Here is a 21,884-nt window from a genome sequence, read left to right on the forward strand (position 1 = left end):
CAGGAAGTGGCTGGCAATCCTGGGAGTAGTGTATCCTTGTAATGCACGGCGGCCCCGCCCAGTGTGCCCCTCCCATGTGACAGCAGCGGGTGACAGAGCAGTCATATGACTAGTGCACTGATGGAGTGCTGGGGCTAGGTGCGTTGTGCCAGGCTGTGTATGCCAGGCTGTCTGTGCCTGCTGCTGGGGGCTTCCTGCACTATGCCACCGACTCTTTTCCAGAAGCTGTTCAGTAAGCGGAGCGGGCAGCTGTCCCCGAGTAGAGACCCGAGGGAGGACTATGCCTTCAGGTAGGACCGCGGCGTGGTGTCGGCAGACATGATTACTCCTGGCCGGGGGATGCACGTCCTGTGCCCGGCTGGGCTAGCGTGACCTGCCCGGGGGCGTTGCTGTCATCAGATGTCCTATGGCTGAATAGCTCAGGCCAGTGCCAGCTCCTCCAGGTGGCCAACAGCAGATAATATAAAAAGCAGGCAGCCCTCAAAAATGGGAAACTATCAAAAGTCTAGTGAGATCTTTAATAATCCAAGTGTGCAACAAAGCAGGGTTTTGGCTCCACAGAGCCTTTCTCAAGTATATATCTCTTGGCGACAGATGTCTCCATCCTAAGACTCCACATCTTTTACTGACATCTCCTGAGGTCCCCAAGACGGAGAGATTTACTTATTAAAATGCTCCAGAATTCTGTTGGGCATGATATGTGGCAATTCTACTAAGGGTTCTGGACACACTTTGCACCTCACTTTAAAAGTGTCTAGAAAAGGGGGTAAAGCTTAGGATGCTTGTAAAATTCACCATATTTACTAAAGGTGGTCTCCAGTTTTTTCCTCTTAAAAAGTGGTCTAAAAGTAAACTAATAGGGTAAACATGGGCTAGACAGGGGGAAAAGAAATCTACATTGTGAAATTTGGTGCATTGTAAAGCTAAGTCTATTCGCTTGTAGAAAATCTATTGCATTTTATAGTGCCAGCAAAGTTTTATAAAATGTCATGCGTGGCTGTGAAATATATCAACGGCGTGAATTGACAGGAGCTGCGGGATTGAGATCCAGAGTATGTCAATTTATGCTGCAGCTGTAGGTGCGAGTTTTACTCTTTGCTGTGAAAAAGGTGAAATGTGCGGCTTCTCCACAACTTTTTTGCAATGATACCACTGCACAACTTCTGCTCCCGGAGTTCTGCAGTAAAAAAGATCCATTGCAACCTAGCCTAGGGCTATCACATCTAAGTTTACACTGATTAGTAAATCGGTACCAATGTTGTCCCCATCGGGGCTCACAATCTACATTCCCTGTCAGTATGTCTTTGGAGTGTGGGAAGAAACCGGTGGAAACCCACACAAACATGGGGAGAACATACATACTTTATGTATATTTGAGCCCCAGCAAGGCTAACCAACTGAGGCATTTGGAGAAGTTGAGAGGAGGCACCTCGTGACACCCTACTCAGAGACCTGGGAAAGGAGCCCCGGCAGTGTATAAGTAGGTCTGTGTTGGTGGGCCTTCATGTCAGATAATGGGAAAAGCTACCGGGGTCAAGACAAGACCTTAATCGTTGGCAGAAAGTTGCTCTGTTTGAAAGCCCATTTGTTGTATTTGGACCTTCCAGTTTCACCCGATAACTTTTAACACCACTATTATTGATGAGATAGCCAGAAGCCTTTACATTTGTCTAGGATGTGTCATTGTGGTCTCCGTCTATACTCTGCCGTGCGTATTAGTAACTGTGATGACCTCAACTTCACATGAATTTCATACTCATACATTGTGTCATGTACATAGGTGTCTGCAGCGATTCGGCTGTGGCTGTCAGATGCCTCCATGTAGAAGAGATGTGTTAGCTGTGTGGGCTCTGTTCACTTTCTCTCATTCTTCTATCATAATTATTATTTTTGAGAAGACCACCACCCTATAAGACCACCTTTTCATGCTATTCTGTGCCGTGGTCTCGCAGAAGTCTCCTTGCAGTTGTTTCGATAAGTGCTTCCCAATTAGTTTCTGCTGTATTTCCTGGAAAATCTGTGTTTGCTCGCATGCTACTCCTTTGTTCCAGCTCCTCTTGGATTGTGTGAGGGTATTGGGGTATGGCACGCTGTGATGGCAGAGGCTGTGCGTTTTAGCTCTAATTTACGGTTCTAATGACAGCTTGTACCAGAGTCCTTGTCTGGGATAATTATAAGGTCTTAAAGTAACGAGATCCCTTCACATGCTGTTCCCATCGCTGGGGGATCAGGTTCCTAGCTATGAACATTGTAGTGCATAATTTGGTTTATTGTTTAGTGCCAGAATGCCTGACATGTGCTGAGCATACATATTGCGGTATTATTAGAGCTGCCGATTTTCTCAATGTTACTAATGATTTTTAATTCTGCATGAATTAACTCTGCCTCTTCACTTTACTAATAATTTCCACTAAAAAAAAATCAGCTTTAAATGCACACCATGGGGCAGAATTGCTCAAAGCACTAGAATTGTGGCTAAATTTGTGTACATGCCTTGCCTCACATTTATGTGTTTTAGACAATTGTGCCTTGCCAGTCATTGCGTAAGGGTGGGTGGCTTAAATGGTTAGTCTCATCTCAGACTTCCATGGTCAAGATGGGAAGAACTGATTATAGGTGCAGCGCTGAGTAATTCCCATAGAAATGAATGGTCCAGAAAAGCAGGATAGCACAGCGGTGCTCGGCTCCTTCATAGCCGCACCTGTGATGGCCAGCTCCGGAGGAAGTTATAAATGGCTGAGATGGGAATAACCTTGTAAAATGCCCCAATTGAGCCTAATAATGTACAAGCAGGACTTCTGGTATGTGCTTCAGTCACCTTTCATCCTACATTGTTGATTAAAAAAAAAGTATTTTTAATTGGGCTTCATCAAATATATTGGCAGGAAAGCCGATTGTGGTCCGACATTTCTGGAATAGAGCATTACAAAGGGACTATGAAATGAGAACCCCATGACACGGCGTCCTGAGAGGGTAAATAGACCGGGGATGTGTTTGTGATACAAACCATTTAAAGCCAAACATTTATTAAAATGTCTTTATTTTTTTGTACCTCCAGTTGACACATTTTAGATTTTCTATAGCACATCATACTACAGCTTAATCATCTCAGCCTTAGATAAAGGAGTTTTATGGGGGAAATGATATTACTAATATAGAACCAAAAATCTTCTGCCTCTCCATAGCGATCCCATCCCTCAGTCCGCAGTAGGGCTGACACCGGACTATAGCAGCTGGATCTGCATCTGCGCTGGTTCCAACCTTTCCTCTGAAGCTCATGGAGGACTTGTGAGCCGGAGGAGTCTATGATGTTTATCTCACATAATGGGGTATATGAATATCGGAGAAGAGCACTGCCACTAGCACACAGCTAGGAATGATTTTGGGGCAGTTGTATTGTCTGAAGTGATCTAAAATCTGTCTGATCAGCGGCTCGGGGTGCAGCTTTCTTCCACACACTTTAGGTTATGTTCACACATCTTGGTTTTTTCAGCAGCAAAACCTGATCTCTTACCAGGAGGTTTGTTCAGGATTTTTCTTACTTTTTTTGCTTCTTTATTTGGTGCGTTTTTTCAGCGTTTTTTTTTTCATTATCCTTTTGTCTCTTATATGCATGTACATACAATTCAGTGAAAAAAAAAAAAATCTCATTCTGGTTTTGGCACAAAAAAACGCTGAAAAAAACTGACACCTGCGTTTCTTCAGCTTTTTTTTTTCACCACCCATTACTTCCAATGGGTGAAAAAATGCTGAAAAGTGACATGCTCTATTCTGCAAAAAAACATACAGAGCACAAAATCCTGATTAAAAAAAAAACCATGATGTATGCATGAGATTTCTGGAATCTCATAGACTTTGCTGGTACTGCAAAACACAGCTGAAAATGTCCATCAAAAAACGCTGAAAAAAACAAGATGTGTGAACATAGACTTTAACCTCTGCTTTCCTTACCAAACTGTTTTGTGTGAGGCGCAAGCTTTGGCTATGGCCCCACCAGGTCCTGTGGAGTTGGAGTCAGAGCCCATGTTGGTGGAGTCGGTATAAAAGGACTCCAACTCCTAAAATATATAATAAATTGGGTACAGTATTTCAATGCAGTTTGTGGGGAATATTTTTTCAGAAGAATTTGGGAAAGTTATGAAATGTCCTATAAATGTCTGTCCTATTCCTGATCTAAGGGTCTAGACTTTTAGCTGAGATGAATCTGTGCTGCAGTAAATTTATCACTTAAACATGAGCCATGTATGCGGGAGTTGTGGAGTCGGAGGCTTGGCTTACTGACTTCACAGCCCTAGGCCTCACTATCAGTATTTGATGAGTTTTTTTCCTCAGTATTTGTAAGCTAAAACCAGGAGTGGGTGATAATACAGAAGTGGTGATGTGTTTCTATTATACTTTTCCTCTGATTCTTCCACTCCGGATGGCTTACACATACTGAGGTAACATACTGACAGTGTGAACGTGGCCTATGGATGACACTTGTCGCTGTATGGCATCCATCCTAGGCATCTTGTGAATGAACTCTTTGAGCTTTTTATGATGTGTCCATTAGGGTATGTGCACACCATGTCTTTATCAGGTGGTTCCATTATGAAACCTGTCTGAAAAAGCCCTTAATACTCATTCAGTCTGTCTATATGTTTATTTCTAAGAAACAACTACTCACTGTTCACATGCTTTTCATCGTTTTTTTTTTAACCACTTCAGGTTTCAAAAAAATTAAAGTGACCTGACTATTCTTCTAAGTGGAAGATGCCATCAACTAAATAAGTCTATAGGTAGCCCAAGAAGGACAGAAGGAATACACCTGGCTTCTTTTAAGGCGATTTAAAAACTCGTCAAAAAACCGCCAGCGTTTACTGAAGCGGGTGTCATTTAAAAAACTCAGTGGGTTCGCTCAAGTTTTCCATTGTGTGCACATACCCTTAAGCGTGTGGGTGGACGCCTGACAGTGGTATCTCCCCACCACAGGCTATAATGAATGTAGCCTTGCGTGATAGACGTGTATGAGAGTATTTTATATTTTTACATCTTGCGTTATGTTTGGGGAATTTACCTTTTCTCAGAATAACTGGCCTAACGTCTTGACACTGAATAATTGTAAAAGATGAGTGATTTTTTATATAAGCAATGAAGAAAAGAAACCTCACGTCGCCTACCTCTTGTTCTCCCACACTATACCTGACGCGTGTGGGGAATCACACACCATGTCAGCAGTTTACAAACATTGCCATATTTCTGCCGCCCTCAGTTTCACAAACAATGCTACCGCCGGTGATGTCTCAGCCTAGTGCTGTATGAATGCGAGAAATGACATACAGTGTATACATGCTGCATACCACAACGACCAAGAAAGCAAACCCGCCACGTATCTGTGGCCCTGATTCCTCGCTACTTATGAGGCTCTTTAAAGCTATGTTTACACATCTTAGTTTTTTCAGCGTTTTTTGATGCGTCTTTTTATGCAAATTTTTACCTGCGTTTTATAGTACCAGCAAAGTCTGTGATATTCCAGAAATCTCATGCACACAGCTTGGTTTTTTTTATCAGGATTTGTGCTTTGCATGTTTTTTTGCAAAATAGAGCATGTCTCTTCTTTCAGCATTTTGTTAACGTTTTTCACCCATTGGAAGTAATGGGTAGTGAAAAAAATGCTTAGTGTGAACATAGCTATCAGGTTTTGCTGCATTTTTAGTGAAAATAAGCAAGCACAACCATATGTGAAACACATTTATTTTTGTGATTTTACCATCTTGTCTTGGTCACTGAGATGGTAGTTTTTATTAGGAGAGTTTAATTAAATTAGTGACATGTAAACAGAGGCTGAGTTAGGTGTGAAATTGAACAATACCTGTGGCCCAGGGAGGTGTGAAATTGAACAATGCCTGTGCAACTGAATGGCAGACCATAGTGTGAAAGTAAATACAAACTCAATGCACTACCAGTGTCTTAAGTAAACTATTCCTGAACAAATCACCTCCCCAACTGTTATGTCAAAACCAGAATGAGATTTTTTTTTTCACTGAACTTTATATACAGTACAGACCAAAAGTTTGGACACACCTTCTAATTTAAAGATTTTTCTGTATTTTCATGACTTTGAAAATTGTACATTCACACTGAAGGCATCAAAACTATGAATTAGCACATGTGGAATTATATACTTAACAAAAAAGTGTGAAACAACTGAAAATATGTATTATATTCTAGGTTCTTCAAAGTAGCCACCTTTTGCTTTGATGACTGCTTTGCACACTCTTGGCATTCTCTTGATGAGCTTCAAGAGGTAGTCACCAGAAATGGTTTTCACTTCACAGGTGTGCCCTGTCAGGTTTAATAAGTGGGATTTCTTGCCTTATAAATGGGGTTGGGACCATCAGTTGTGTTGTGCAGAAGTCTGGTGGATACACAGCTGATAGTCCTACTGAATAGACTGTTAGCTGCTTTTTTCTTGCCATAATACAAATTCTAAGTAAAGAAAAACAAGTGGCCATCATTACTTTAAGAAATGAAGGTCAGTCAGTCCGAAAAATTGGGCAAACTTTGACTTTGTCCCCAAGTGCAGTTGCAAAAACCATCAAGCGCTACAAATAAACTGGCTCACATGAGGACCGCCCCAGGAAAGGAAAACCAAGAGTCACCTCTGCTTCTGAGGATAAGTTTATCCGAGTCACCAGCCTCAGAAATCGTAGGTTAACAGCAGCTCAGATTAGAGACCAGGTCAATGCCACACAGAGTTCTAGCAGCAGACACATCTCTTCAACAACTGTTAAGAGGAGACTGTGCAGCAGGCCTTCATGGTAAAATAGCTGCTAGGAAACCACTGCATCTTGCAGCGGCATGCTATTCCATCCGGTTTGCGTTTAGTTGGACCATCATTTATTTTTCAACAGGACAATGACCCCCAAACACACCTCCAGGCTGTGTAAGGGCTATTTGACCAAGAAGGAGAGTGATGGGGTGCTACGCCAGATGACCTGGCCTCCACAGTCACCAGACCTGAACCCAATCGAGATGGTTTGGGGTGAGCTGGACCGCAGAGTGAAGGCAAAAGGGCCAACAAGTGCTAAGCATCTCTGGGAACTCCTTCAAGATTGTTGGAAGACCATTTCCGGTGACTACCTCTTGAAGCTCATCAAGAGAATGCCAAGAGTGTGCAAAGCAGTCATCAAAGCAAAAGGTGGCTACTTTGAAGAACCTAGAATATAAGACATATTTTCAGTTTCACACTTTTTTGTTAAGTATATAATTCCACATGTGTTAATTCATAGTTTTGATGCCTTCAGTGTGAATGTACAATTTTCAAAGTCATGAAAATACAGAAAAATCTTTAAATGAGGTGTGTCCAAACTTTTGGTCTGTACTGTAGATTAATAAAGGAGACAAAAGGACAGTGAAAAAACACGCCAAAAAACAAGAAAAAAAGCAAGGAAAATCCTGAACAACCTCCTGGCAAGAGATCATATTATGCTGAAAATACCATGATGTGTGAACATAGCCTAATATGCATGTTGGGGTCGGCTGCATGACAGCATGGACAGCTGGGGCACAATTCGTGTGAATATATCCTGTTTTGGCCGATCATTAAGCTGATACAATTTGTGCAAATCTTATGTAATAGCTCCCACACGGTCTGCTGTATATTAGATGTAGAGGTTTATCAGCCATTATTATTATAGCCGTGCTGGAATTTCCAGGTTCCAGCGTTCACCACTTTCCTTTCCTCTGGATTTGCACCTATGAGGATGGGACAAGTGGCGGCCGGTTATTAGATGGCACAAGCTTACCCGTGTAGGTAAACACCAGCTCCTGGCATCTGTTCAGGTCAATGCAACTTCCTTACATTTGAGGTAACAATGAAGCTTTCTTCAGCATAACAAAACCTAAACTGTGCTACCTGAAGAAGGTAATAGCCAGCCCTGAGGCGTGTGTTATGCCAGTCATGCCAGTTAGAAGCAGAGTTGTGGATAATGAACCTGGGCAAAGCTAGAGAAGAAAGTCTTTCTCCAAATGCAAGGTTGATGTAAATATTGGAGGAGGTTATTTTCATGCTCTGTGTTTCTCGCTGCTTTCTCCTTTCTGGCTTGTTTTTAGAAAAACTTCCAAGGACATATCTCATAAATGTAATAGTGAATGCCAGTGGAAATGTAGCCTAAAGCTAGGACTCCAGCTCAACACTTGATCTCCCAAGAGTCGCAGGAAAAATGCTGGTGTCAAATACTTCTTTCCATTACAAGAATTCTGACCATGTTGGATTTCTTGTCCTTGCTCCCCGTATAAGGAAACCTGGAGGTTGTGTGCGACGTGTGGATAACCTAATGTCTCCGAAGGGAGTGTTCGGACACCCACTTTAGAAGAATGTTATCTGACCCTTCTGATTTTGGTGGCCAGTGGACCATATAATATGTATAAGGGTTTGTTCCAAGTACCCCAACAGAGAGGTCTGGGAAATGAAGGATTGCACATGTTGGTTTGTGATATGCCTAATCCTTTTTAATCTCGCCTGTAAGAACCTGCCCTCGGTGGTTTCTGGCAGCCGCCCCTGTTCTCATTGAAGATTCATGCACACTGGGGCAAGCTGAACGGACCTGTGTCAGGCAAGCATTTAGCCAACAGCTATGTAAAGTGCATGGCCAGATTGAGCTGTAAAGGCTTTCTCTTATACTTCTGTTTCTTACTGATAAGGCTGTATACACATTACCACGTGATGGAATTTCATGAATAATCTGCAGGTAAATAGTTAGTAATGTTCTCCATGTAGCTTACTGAAGCAGCGGCTGCAGAGAGAAAATGAGCTTACATGCTCCCTCTGGCCACTCGCTTTCAGCCATTGGGGCAGTGCAGGGAGCTGTTACAGTGAGCATGCTGTGATTACTCCCTGCCACTTTGATTGACAGCCTGCTCCACAGCGTATATCTACAGTGTGTGTGCAGAGCAGGATGTTGGTGTGCCAGGCAGTGTCTACAGCACGCCACAGTATAGTGAGCGAGGTCTATAACTGCTCACTGCACACCCCTATGACTGGAAGCGAGCTTCCACAGGGAGGATAGACGTTCATTTTCTCCCTGTAGCCGCTGCTCCAGTAAGGCAGTCTAACATGGTTTCAATGCTATTTATCTACAGTTTAACCCCATGTCTGCAGGTGTATAGCGTTTCTGAACATGACAGGTTCCCTTTAAAGTGAAACAGTTTACTGAAGTTAAAAGTAATGTAACTGCTGTACCTAACTCAGTCGATTAAAGAGGACCTGTCAGCAGAACTTTGGATTCTTAACTAAAGGCATGGCTGAAGATGGAACATGCGCAGATTGATTTATCAGCCTAATGACATAATTTGGGGGTTACCGTGAATGCCCAGCCCCTGGCAATGACGGTGCCTTTGTGAGATTTCAGCCAGAGGATTGCATAATAGATAATGCCTGTATTTCTTAGTATTGAGGACACTAGGACACTAAGAAGTGGGCAATGTTGACGCAGAGTCCTGGAATTGATGATAAAGCCCTGATCTCAGTCTCTTAGATTATATCTATAGGCAAAGGGATTCGCACAAGCCTTCGTCCAAAGAAGATCTGTGGTTAGTTCTCCAAGATGTTTGTAACAACCTCCTTGCTGTTTTCCTTTAAAAACTATGAGCAAGTGTGCCGAGAAGAATTGCTGCTATTTTGAAGACGAAGGGCAGTAACCCCAAATATTTATTTGATTTCTCTTCTGTTCAGTCACTTTACATTTTGTTAATTGATAACAAACTATTAACACTTTTGTGTCTAAAAGCATTCTTAATGAACAGCATTTTTTCCACACCTCCTAAAACGTTTGCACAGTACTGAATATTTTATTAAGATATTTTCATGAAATGTAAAGTTAATTTGTGGCAGACCTTTGGGTAAATGTCATATTTCTGCATCCAGCTGATTGTCGTGCTGATCAGCACTATTGTAATTCAGTGGAGCTCATCTTTCTGTACAGATTCTGTATCAGTATTGAACACGCTGTGGATTTTAATATCAGCAGCATGTTAAAGATAAGATGTCCCCCCGCCTCCACCATCCATCACCCACCCTTTTTCAGCTAAAACAGATTCCACATTTCACAGAAGCCTATACACAGCATATGAGTGTGTATGTTCTTCCCCATTTGTGCATTTGAGGTCAGATACTGATGTTGGGCGAGCGGGCCTAGATCACAATCTCCTTTTGTTTCATCCTAGGCGTGTTCATGAGGTTGATCTAAAGCTCTGTGCAGACAAGTCAAGTTCTTCCACACCAAACTCACACAACCATGGCTTTATGGATCTTGCTTTGTGATAGAGGCACAGTTATGTTGGAAAACAAAAGTGCCTTAGCCTAACTGTTCCCTCAATTATAAAAGGCATGTTCTCAGATATGCATAGCAGCTGGGCTCTTATGAAGAGGTTTAAAAAGTAACCGTAGTTTTAATTTCATAAATCAATAGTACATATGAAAATAAGAAACTTTGTGATATATCACAATCAGAGAAATCTGCTTCTTTCCCCTCCTGAACTGATCATTCATATTCAAAATTCTGTATTCATGAGTAAAATCTGTATTCAGTGAAGACGGATTTTATTGAGCTAGGTGATGGCAGTCTGATGAGATTCTAGGTAGAGGGAGGAGGCTGGAGAACCCCTGTCTTTAGCCTCTCCCTCCCCTTATTAGAATCTCATCAGCAGCAACTGCCATCTCCCATCTCAGTAATGGGAAAATCTGTCTTCACTGAATGCAGATTTTACCGGAGAATGATTGATCAGTCCAGGAGGAGAACGAAACAGATTTCTCTGATAAGATATATTACAAAGTTGCTTACTTTCATGTGTACTATTGATTTATAAAATAAAAATGAAAACAATGGTTACTCTTTAACCCCTTCCCGACCCGTGTCACACCGTTTGTGACATGGAAAACAGTTCGTTCCCGACCCATGTCACAGCGTCTGTGACATGGAGGGAAAGACCCCCTGCAGCGCCTGCGAGCGGGGTCGCTCAGATGTCACAGTTGCTACTGCAACTGGACATCCTGAAGTCGACCCCCCGGGGGGTGGATTAACCCCCCCGTGCCTGGGACCCCTCCGATTGGCTGTTTCATTTTCACTTTTAATGAAACTGCCAATCGGTATGAATTAAATATTTCACCAATGAAAATTGGTGTAATATTTAAATCTGGGCATGGCCTGATGCTTACAGCATCAGCCATTGGCTGGGGGGAGTGTCACCTCTGTCCCCCCCTCCCCCCAGATCTGATTGGGGGGCTAGCGTCACATGGATACTAGCCCCAATCAGATGTGGAGGGAGTTTTTAATGATGGCCGCAACTGCCCGTCCATGGATCGGGTGCCGGCCGTTGTGGACCCTCTGCTGCTGCCCCCCCGTGGACCCTCTGCAGCTGCCCCCCCGTGGATCGCCTGCTGCCCCCCCGTGGATCGCCTGCTGCCCCCCCGTGGATCGCCTGCTGCCGCCGCTGATCGCCTTCTGCCGCCGCTGATCTGCATCAGGTAGTATTGCCCCCGCTCCCCCCCGACCCCCCCTCCACTCCACCCTGCCCCCCCCCTCCACCCCCGACCCCCCCTCCACTTTCATACCTGCACCCCGACCTCCGCTCCCTCTGCTCCCTCTCCCACGTCTTCATCCACCGGCTGCTGCTCTCCTTCTGACAGCCGGTGGACTGTGATCACAGCAGCAGCAGGCTCAGTGTAAATGCCCTGCTCCTGTGATCAAACCCACCATCCCCCAGTCCCAGTGATATCACCCCCCACCTCCCAATAATCACCCCTCCCCCAGTGTTCACCCCCCCTGTCCCCAGTGTTCACCCCCCCTGTCCCCAGTGTTCACCCCCCCTGTCCCCAGTGTTCACCCCCCCTGTCCCCAGTGTTCACCCCCCCTGTCCCCAGTGTTCACCCCCCCTGTCCCCAGTGTTCACCCCCCCTGTCCCCAGTGTTCACCCCCCTGTCCCCAGTGTTCACCCCCCCTGACCCCAGTGTTCACCCCCCCAGTGTTCACCCCCCTTGTCCCCAGTGTTCACCCCCCCCTGTCTCCAGTGTTCACTCCCCATCCCCAGTGTGCACCCCCCCATCCCAGTGATCATCCCCCCCCCCCGCAAACCCAGTGATCACCCCCCTTGCTGCTGCCGGCTCCTGCCCCAGTGATCACCCCCCTTGCTGCTGCCGGCTCCTGCCCCAGTGATCACCCCCCTTGCTGCAGCTGCTGGCTCCTCCATCTCTTCAGCCCCCCCGTACGCCTGACAGCCCCCGTACGCCTGACAGCCCCCACACGTGACTGCAGAAGGTTACACCAAGCACACACACACACACACACGTACACTCACACTATAATAAAGTTTCGATTTTTTTTTTTTTTTTTTTTTTTTTTTTTTTTTTTTACACACGCACACAGCACACAAAATGTCCTGCCCGTCCCACTCATCCCAGTCTAGGGCGTACTCAGCTTAGTAGGCTATGTCAGGTTGGTGTGTGTGTTGTAGTGTGTGTGTGTGTGTGTGGTGTATACACTACAATATACCACACCGCACACCAACCTGACATACACTACACAATGGTGTCCACTAACAAATTGGAACCATGTTGCGTTTGGAGAGTCCCTGTGTGCCCAAACATTGGAGCTCCCCAACAAGTGACCCCATTTTGGAAACTAGACCCCCCAAGGCACCTATCTAGATGCATAGTGAGCACTTGGAACCCCCAGGTGCTTCACAAATTGATTCATAAAAATGAAAAAGTGGAAAAAAAAACACTTTTTTATTTTTACGGATTAATTTGTGAAGGACCTGGGGGTTCCAAGTGCTCACTATGCATCTAGATAGGTGCCTTGGGGGGTCTAGTTTCCAAAATGGGGTCACTTGTGGGGGAGCTCCAATGTTTGGCCACACAGCGGCTCTCCAAACGCAACATGGTGTCTTCTAACAATTTGAGCCGACAATTTGTTAGCGGACACCATGTTGCTTTTGGAGAGCCGCTGTGTGCCCAAACATTGGAGCTTCCCCACAAGTGACCCCATTTTGGAAACTAGACCCCCCAAGGCACCTATCTAGATGCATAGTGAGCACTTGGAACCTCCAGGTGCTTCACAAATTAATCCGTAAAAATGAAAAAGTATTTTTTTTTCCACTTTTTCATTTTTACGAATCAATTTGTGAAGCACCTGGGGGTTCCAAGTGCTCACTATGCATCTAGATAGGTGCCTTGGGGGGTCTAGTTTCCAAAATGGGGTCACTTGTGGGGGAGCTCCAATGTTTGGCCACACAGCGGCTCTCCAAACGCAACATGGTGTCTTCTAACAATTTGAGCCGACAATTTGTTAGCGGACACCATGTTGCTTTTGGAGAGCCGCTGTGTGCCCAAACATTGGAGCTCCCCCACAAGTGACCCCATTTTGGAAACTAGACCCCCCAAGGCACCTATCTAGATGCATAGTGAGCACTTGGAACCCCCAGGTGCTTCACAAATTAATCCGTAAAAATGAAAAAGTATTTTTTTTTCCACTTTTTCATTTTTACGAATCAATTTGTGAAGCACCTGGGGGTTCCAAGTGCTCACTATGCATCTAGATAGGTGCCTTGGGGGGTCTAGTTTCCAAAATGGGGTCACTTATGGGGGAGCTCCAATGTTTAGGCACACAGGAGCTCTTTAAACGCAACATGGTGTACGCTAACAATTTCGGCTCAAATTGTTAGCGGACACCATGTTGCGTTTCGAGAGGCCCTGTGTGCCTAAACATTGGAGCTCCCCCACAAGTGACCCCATTTTGGAAACTAGACCCCCCAAGGCACCTATCTAGATGCATAGTGAGCACTTGGAACCCCCAGGTGCTTCACAAATGAATCCGTAAAAATTAAAAATACTTTTTTTTTTTACAAAAAATTTCTTTTAGCCTATTTTTTTAAATTTTCACATAGGTAACAGGATAAAATGCATCCTAAAATTTGTTGGGCAATTTCTCCTGAGTACACCGATACCTCATATGTGGTCATAAACCACTGTTTGGGCGCATGGCAGGGCTCAGAAGGGAAGGAGCGCAATTTGACTTTTGGAGCTAATTTTCCAATCAAAAAGTGAAATGGCGCTCCTTCCCTTCTGAGCCCTGTCGTGTGCCCAAACAGTGGTTTATGACCACATATGAGGTATTGGTTTACTCAGGAGAAAATGCCCAACAAATTTTAGGATGCAATTTACCCTGTTACCCATGTGAAAATTAAAAAATTTAGGCTAGAAAAAAAATTTTGTTAGAAAAATTAAAATGTTCATTTTTTTCTTCCATGTTGCTTTAGTTCCTGTGATGCACCCGAAGGGTTAATAATCTTCATGAATGTAGTTTTGAGTAGCTTGAGGGGTGCAGTTTTTGGAATGGTGTCACTTTTGGGTGTTTTCTGTCATGTACACCCCTCAAAGGGACTTCAAATGTGATGTGGTCACTAAAAAAAATGGCTTTGCAAATTTTGCTCGAAAAAAGAAAATTTGCTGATGAACTTTGAACCCTTCTAACTTCCAACCAAAATTTTTTTTTTTTTGCAAAATTGTGCTGATGTAAAGTAGACATGTGGGAAATGTTATTTATTAACTATTTTGTGTCACATCGCTCTCTAGTTTAGCAGAATAAAAATTCAAAATTTGAAAATTGCAAAATTTTCAAAATTTTTCCCATATTTTTGATTTTTTCACAAATAAACGCAAATATTATCGACCTAAATTTAATACTAACATGAAGCCCAATATGTCACGAAAAAACAATCTCAGAATCGCTAGGATCCGTTGAAGTGTTCCAGAGTTTTTACTTCGTAAAGGGACACTGGTCAGAATTGACAAAAATGCCAAGGTCTTTAGGGTCAAAATAGGCTGGGTCCTGAAGGGGTTAAAGCACCACTCCAGCGTTTTGTATTTCAGCGCTGGAGTGGCGCTTTAAATATAAGCCCCCTGCCCCCAGTCATATACTCACCCTCCGGGTATCTTCACCATTTTTCAGTGCCACTCTGGTCCTGCGGCACCATCTTGTGACAGGAGCATCTGACTGGCTGGAACTCGGAAGCTACGTCACAAGCTCTCAATACAAGTCTATGAGAGCCAGAACGAGGCGCTCATAGACTTGTATTGAAAAGTGACCATAAAACACTGGAGCTTCTGCGAAAACAGATGAAAATGCCGGAAGGTGAGTAACAGATAGGGGGCACCACTCCAGCTGTGCGATAAAAAACCCCTTGAGTGGTACCTTTTTAAGGATTGCTATTAATGACTGAAAGGTGGTGGTTCTAGTTCATATAGGGAATACCTTAGAAACAAGTTCCCTTTAAGAGGTGTTTCCCAATAATTTTGTCCATATAGTGTATCTTGCTTTTTTCTGCATATAGTAGTTACCACTATAGAAGAGCATTTTTCCTGACATTAGTACATAGATATACGACATCTGGTTGTTTGTTGTGATCCCTGTACAGTGAAGGTAGAAGGGTGCTGTATACAGTTGTGGACACACTGGCGCTGTCACGTACGGGTTCGTACATTTGAACAGAGCACATTTTGAAGGTCAACCTGCTGCTGATTAAGCTGTAAGTCAGCGGTAGCAATCAAAGGCTTTCTGCCACAGACTCTGTGAAATCGGCATCAGACTTGTCTTGGTGTGAGTGACTTCAGCCAGATCCACCCTCCACATTTCAGTACTTGGGGAGAACGTTCTACCACCAGAACGACCAAGCGTTGCACATTTCCAATGCTTGGCAGTAATGTAAATTTACGGGTTGGGAATAAAGCCCCTGCACGTGCAGTATAGCATGAACATGTCGGGCTCTTGGCTGACTCTGACTCACTGATATTTTCTAACCACTTATGTCTCTTCTTTCCTGGCAGAACTAGCTAGGGCTCCTATAAATGTTTTAAAATATAATAAAAAATTAATAGCAAAAAAAATAATGTAATTATAATTTAATTAGTGCAACAGGTTATTCAGTTTGTAACGTGAACGGTAAAAAAAAAAAAAAAATCAAAGAAAAGTTAATATTATTTAGCAAACTTCAGCTTACTTTATAGATATGTCTATGTGCCAGTACCTATAATTTCTTATTATCAGCTGCTGTTTGACCAATGCAGAAAATCCCCCCCCCCCCAAAAAAAAAAATTAAATAAAAAAAATTTCTTTAGGCAGCTGCAGAAATAAAAGGAGTAAACATATTGAGTGGTGTAAGGTGATAGAGGAGTGAGGTAGGTTGGTACTATTCTTCATTGGCAAATCTTGTACTTAAAGGGGTTGAGCTATCATCGTCACATTGCTGGGGTCCTGCTCACTGGTCAGCTGTTATAAGCTCCAGGAGCTGCACATCCATTCCTTTCCAAGAGAACAATAGGTCATCAATATCATGAGTCCAGGGAGCCCCTATAAGTGTGGCCATGTCAGTCTATCCCTTGGGTACTGGTTGTTCCTTGTGGCATCTAAAGGGATTGTGACACGACTGATGTAGAAGATCAGACGGCACATAATGTCCCCAAGTCGTTGATAAACATCCTGTATTTGACACTTAACAAACCTTGCCAGACCTACTTGGCTACAAGCACTTTTACTTCCTAAGATGACACTAAATATTATTTTTTTTAAATGGGGGAGGGGTAGCTATTGTGCGAAACCATGTATATTTTTTCTATTGTATTAATTTTTCCTTTTAATATATGTCGTTTGTGGGTGTGTCTCTTTATCGGCTCACTCTGCCCATTAGCACTATGTGGGGACAAACCCCTTTTGGCAAGGGGGAACAGTAATGCCTAGTTGTCAATGTATACAGGATATCGGTGCAAGGCTGTGGAGTCGGAGTCAGTGTCCATTTTGGTTGAGTCGGTATAAAATGGACCGACTCCGACTCCTAAAATATATAATAAATTGGGTACAATATTTCAATTCAGAATCTGCACCCTACTGTTCATCTGTTTCTACACCCTCCATGCACTCGATAACTGCACTCGGTAATTGAGTATTGCACTTTAACATACAGGCTGATGACCGGATCATACAGCTTTATATGATAATCCCGATTTATTATAATTGCCAGACCTGAAATAACAAGCACTTTCCACCTATTGTGTCCCCCCATTTCCATGTAGATTGTAAGCTTGCGAGCAGGGACCTCACTCCTGATGTAACTGTTAAACTGTCTCACCTTGTATTGAATTTATTGTTTGTACATGTCCCCGCTTAATTGTAAAGTGCTGCGGAATATGTTGGCGCTATATAAATAAAAATTATTATTATTATTATTATTAATGCAGTTTGTGGGGAATATTTTTTCATAAGAATTTGGGAAAGTTATGAAATGTTCTATAAATGTCTGTCCTATTCCTGATCTAAGGGTCTAGACTTTTAGCTGAGATGAATCTGTGCTACAGTAAATTTATCACTTAAACATGAGCCATGTATGAGGGAGTCGTGGAGTCTGAGGTTTGGCTTACCAACTCCACAGCCCTGTAATCAGTGAAACTCCACAATATACAGTTATAAGGGATGCATCAGATTTGTTATTAATGGGGAATGAATCTGTATATTAAACTAGATGTGTCAGATGAGCCGATAGGTCGTTTGAGGTGTACCCCGAGCTTTAAAGGGAACCTGTCACTCAATCAATGCTGCACAAACCATGGGCAGCATGAGTCAGAGCCTGGCTGGACAATTGTGTGTTTTTCTTCTCTGAAACATTCTTGAAAGTCAGAGAAATATACTTCGGACTGGGACTATACAAGGGAGAGAGGAGTCTAGTCTGGCTCTGCCCCCAGCTGGCTTCTTCAGATATACAGAAGTGTTCATATGGAGAAAACAATATGTGTGAATTGGAAAAAATAATTTAATTGATATTCAGAATTGATAAATGGTTTTCACTGCAAGACTATTTATTGTAACTAGCATTTTCTATCATGACAATATGCAAACCCAAAAAACGTATCCATAGGTTGTGTTTTCTTTAGCGATCATCCTCACTCTTTTCCTTTCACTAAAAACTACACATACTCCCCTAATAGTAGCAATAGCAGTCCTTGAAGGGTTATTCCCAAAATAGTAAGTGATACCCTATTCACAGAATAGAACTGACTATTCTGAAAATAACCCTTAAATTGTATTCTCAAAATAAGGACCGCAAAACTAGAAAGAGATTTTTATTTTTTAACTAAAAAGAAAAAATATGAAAAACTAAATGTTACTACTAATATATATTTTTACATACTTTTAGAAACCATACTAAACTGAATATTAAATTACATAATGTAATGTATTACATTTTTTTATCCAAAGAATTTAGGTTTCAGATCTCCTCCAGTGTCTCTTTCCCCGTATTCATAGCTAGGAGTATGTCCCCATGGGTACTGCTCAATACCATAATATGCATAAAAGCCGACTAACAATGATTAATGATGTCTACAAAGTATGTTTAAGGATCAGCCTCCCTAAATACACCATTCCCATCAGGTGGAACATCTGTCTAGAAATGCCTGCAGTTTGTATTGTGAAAGCTGATCACAGATCCGCTTTAAAGGGACTGTCAGCACAGAATGACTTATCAAACTAAGCCCCGCCTCTCGGTGCACAAAGGAGGGGCCAATCATTTATATCCACCCTCCACCTGCTTGTTTTCCCTCAGTCTCCACCTCCCCCTCTTTGATTGACAGCACTGGCTTCATAGACCCAGAAAAGGGTAAAGAATGGAGATGGAGGGAAAAGAAGCAGGTGTGTATCTGAAGTGTAATTTTCCTGCCTGGAATGTGCCTCAGCATACCTGCCGGGGACCATGTGCTCACATATTGATGAAAGCAAATCTCTGCTCAATTACTCAACGAGTACAATGACAATGATGCCATAGGTTTTGCGTTCTAGATAGCTAGTTATTTTGTGTTTCTTTCCCGCTGTTCTCTTGTTTCTTATTTTCTTCTTTCTTTGTGTATCTCTCTCTCTTCCCCTTCTCTCACACTCGCTCCTGTCTCTTGTTCTCTCTGTCTCTCCCCCTCCTATAAATGGTGATTTGACCAGCACAGCTCCTTCCGCTATGTAGTGACTGCTACTGAAAACTGCAGCTCAACTCCGTGCCTGCAGGATAATGAACGGATCTGTGCTGTTTGGGTTTGTTCACTGGTTACATCTGGCTGACTCTGATAATAGTTTATCGGTGGAGGTGACAGTCGACAGACCCCCGCTGATCGGCTATTGATGGCCCATCCTCAGGATTGATCATCAATATTATTAGACCAGACAACCCCTTTAAACAATTCTTTTTGGATAATCTACTAAATCTTCTCTGGAATAGGGAATAATACTGGAATAGCACTACTTGCCTGTCACTTATCTGTTGAATGCCCCACCATTCCTGTTACCCCTTCAGTTGTTTCTTCTGCTCTTCGTCACGCCAGGTGTGGAAAAGACTTAGTGCAACACAGAGGGAAAGGGAGCCCAGACACTAGGGAAAGGGGGGGAGTGGAGATCTCCTAGTCTGGTCTGGCGTCACCCTGTCTCAACTACCGTCCCTATATTGCCTCTTCAGCAATCGCCGCACGCGTGCCTTGCCCTGACTTTCCCTGGCGCATGGCTAAGGCTAGGGAAGGAAGGAGATGAGCACTAGTCGATCTCCACTAAACTCTATAGACAACGACTCCAGACAAATTCGCACTCAGCCTCAAGCTCCAGAGAGGATGAAGTACTGCTCTTTCTAAACCTTCTCTAGTAGAAATGAATGTAGCCAGCACCTCCCTCTCAGACATATCAGGTATTTATACACTCCCTAAATCCCCTTTAACCCTCCGTCACATACAATAGGCCTGATAGGCACATCTCTTTTATTTGGCGGGAGTTTTGAAATGTTTGTATTTCAGAGTTATTAGTTTTATGTTAAGTAAATGGGGTTTTTTTGCACCTGATTATGTGTAGTCTCTCTTATTACATCCCTATGAAGGTCACTGATCACTTTTAGAGCACTGAAATTGCAAACATTAGATATTATAGGTATTTTTCTAGCCTGCGCCTGACAGTCACATTGTATGTGAACTCGTTAGAACCGATATTGTATGTGACGGAGGGTTAATGTATGTGAGTGGAAACATAGAATAAGGCTCCAAATAACTGAATTGACGTTATTCCACAAGAAACACAGTTGCTTTGTTAAGTGAGATTAGATTTAGGCTGGCCTTTGTATCGGTAATGTATTGTTTGCCTGTGTCTGATGAGCATGATGTATGGCTGTCTGTGGGGCTTATGTCTGGAAAGGGTTGGTCAGTGGAAAGCTTGGATCCTCTATAGCAGGGTTCCCCAACTCCAGTCCTCAAGGCCCACCAACAGGTCATGTTTTAAGGATTTCATTAATATTGCACAGGTGATAATTACATCACCTATACAGGCAATAATTCCATCACCTGTGCCATACTAAGGAAATCCTGAAAACCTGACCTGTTGGTGGGCCTTGAGGACTGGAGTTGGGGAACCCTGCTCTAGAGCCTGGCTTGGAGCTTTAGGCTCCTCTGGCGCGGCACTCACAGTGTAAGTAGGACCTGTACAATGTACTTGGGAATGTTTTTACAAGGTGGGACTCTTGGCTCGTCAATGTATTTATTTTTCATCGTTTGTGGAGGTTGTCCTAGATGTGTACTAGCACTTTTTGTGGTCAGATCAGAGGTCATGGTCTGAGCCATGGATTTATGCTTTCGATTTGATCAATAAGTGCTCCTGGAATGGCTGGGTGTATTGCTGTTATTGCTCATTTATGGCTATTCTGTTTGTTGTGGTTACTATACCTTCATTTTTGTTATCATCCAATGATCAATCCGAACAAGCAACTTGATAATATAAAAGTGATCACTGATTTTATTAATGTATATATTTAGTAGATTGATTTAAATAAAGTTCCTTCTATGATTATCTTCCTCATCTCCCCCCACCTGTCTCCTAGGCCTCATTCAGGTGGCCGTGACTTTCCCGGTACGTAAAAACCTGGACCGTTGTTCACTAGTGTTTTGGATCTGATTTTCATCAGTGTTTGGTCAGTATTAGTCTTTACATCAGGGTTTCATCAGTGATTTTCTCTTATGAAATAAGTAAATTACAGCGCTTCCCCTATTCATTGCAGTGTAAATCACGGCCCGCTGTACACTGTACACTGATGGCATCCATGGCCTGTCTGTTTTTCACTGACTGCTATGAGAAGCTGGAGAAACCTTATCTGAGGCACTGACCAAACTCTGATGGTAAAAACGGACACCCACCAAACTCTGATGGTAAAAACGGACACCCACCAAACTCTGATGACACTGATCAAAAACACTAGTGAAACGCAGACAGATATTTGCATCTAAGAAAAATGATTGCCGTCTGTATTATTCCTTGCTTGCAATATGTGCCTGGGGCAGGAAGGGCAGGTTGGCGTTCTTACAGCGCCTCAGACCGCCTTATAACATTTGCTTATTTTGCTCTTCGTGATGGTCAGCTTGGCAGTACAGGGTGCATCCACCGCACACCTTTATAGCACTCTGTACTTCATTTCTGTGTATGGCTTGTTCCATACATAAGGATCCATAGTGTGCACAGCATCTTGGAGACTTGCATGTAAAGGACCGGAGTATGGGCACATCATGTTTTCCATACATATTACCGCAGAGTAGTGGGTGAGATTTCTCACAATGTCATCCAAATTTATGCTGCGGAGTTCACAGCGGAGTTCTTTCTTTGCAGTTGCCAAGGATGACCTTTCATGCTATCCACTAGATTTTTTTTAAACTGCAGAAATTCTACCTGTATGCACATTAACCTAATGGCAAGTCCGTGTGCTGTCCATTTTTTTCCGGCCAGCACATGGACTCAGAATTTTATGGCTCTCTACTTACATCGGTGAAAATCAGATCTGAGTGTGAGATC

General features: G+C 43.1%; 1 protein-coding gene across 4 annotated transcripts in view; it reads left to right on the forward strand.

Annotated features, from left to right (window-relative positions):
- The first annotated feature begins 52 nt into the window (after positions 1-52).
- The window catches only part of FNIP1 (folliculin interacting protein 1), a 164,243-nt gene continuing 142,411 nt past the window's right edge, over positions 53-21,884 (forward strand). For all 4 annotated transcript variants that reach the window (XM_073651216.1, XM_073651219.1, XM_073651217.1 and 1 more), the window contains exon 1: positions 53-290. In XM_073651216.1, the coding sequence (XP_073507317.1) occupies positions 160-290 (131 nt within the window). In that variant the 5' untranslated portion in view covers positions 53-159. The remainder of the gene's footprint in view (positions 291-21,884) is intronic.

Source organism: Phyllobates terribilis, unplaced genomic scaffold (assembly GCF_046119375.1).
Source record: "Phyllobates terribilis strain yellow unplaced genomic scaffold, ASM4611937v1 Scaffold_11__3_contigs__length_659146591, whole genome shotgun sequence".
Taxonomy (NCBI): Eukaryota; Metazoa; Chordata; class Amphibia; order Anura; family Dendrobatidae; genus Phyllobates; species Phyllobates terribilis.